The following is a 651-nucleotide window of genomic DNA, read 5'->3' as shown; positions in this document are numbered from 1 at the left end:
CCAGTCCCTTGAGAAGGAGTGTTCGTGCCGCAGTCCTGCGCTGCTTTTGTTTGTCCAAGGTGTTTGTTCCTCAGGTGAGGCGTGGGGCCAGCGGCGAAGCGAGGGGAAGCTGCCTGGTGGCCTCCGCTGTCTGCTCTCCAGAAACGAGATCCGAGCCCTCGGGGCTTCCAGCCTGGATCTTTTGCAGTGGTACAGAGGTGGAAGCTCCCATTCTCTGCAGCCAGATTGCGAATTTTATAGTAGTTTCAATTTCCTCAGTATTTCCTGCACCCTCAATCACTTCCTATTAGCTCTTGTGATTCCTCGTTATTTCAGGTTTGCAGGCAGAAACTCATATCGGAGGGTAAACAAGAGACTTTTTTTTCCTTCTTTTGTGAGGAAGCCATAACCTTGTTTTATTTCGTAGGTGTTTCTAACCATAGATGTACTTTTCACTCTCTCCAGCTATGCAGGGACCGAGGCCGGTGGTTCTGAGCGGCCCGTCGGGTGCAGGGAAGAGCACCTTGTTAAAGAAACTGCTTAAAGATTACGAGAACATCTTCGGCTTCAGCGTCTCCCGTGAGTGTCCCTACGTCTGCGGGCAAGGCTGCTGCAGGAGTTGGGAAGCAGGCTCTGGGCTGGTAAACCCGTAGCTGTGTTCACAGCCCGAAT

At 52.1% G+C, this 651-nt stretch overlaps 1 protein-coding gene across 1 annotated transcript in view; it reads left to right on the top strand.

Annotated features, from left to right (window-relative positions):
• Positions 1-440: 440 nt before the first annotated feature.
• Positions 441-651, top strand: part of GUK1 (guanylate kinase 1) — a 7,408-nt gene continuing 7,197 nt past the window's right edge. Inside the window, exon 1 of the mRNA XM_009871672.1 lies at positions 441-558. Within this exon, the coding sequence (XP_009869974.1) occupies positions 447-558 (112 nt within the window). The 5' untranslated portion in view covers positions 441-446. The remainder of the gene's footprint in view (positions 559-651) is intronic.

The sequence above is a fragment of the Apaloderma vittatum genome, unplaced genomic scaffold (genome assembly GCF_000703405.1).
Source record: "Apaloderma vittatum isolate BGI_N311 unplaced genomic scaffold, ASM70340v1 scaffold5636, whole genome shotgun sequence".
In the NCBI taxonomy this organism is placed as follows: Eukaryota; Metazoa; Chordata; class Aves; order Trogoniformes; family Trogonidae; genus Apaloderma; species Apaloderma vittatum.
The sequence above is the reverse complement of the archived record's forward strand: the minus strand, read 5'-3'. Positions and strand labels throughout refer to the sequence as shown.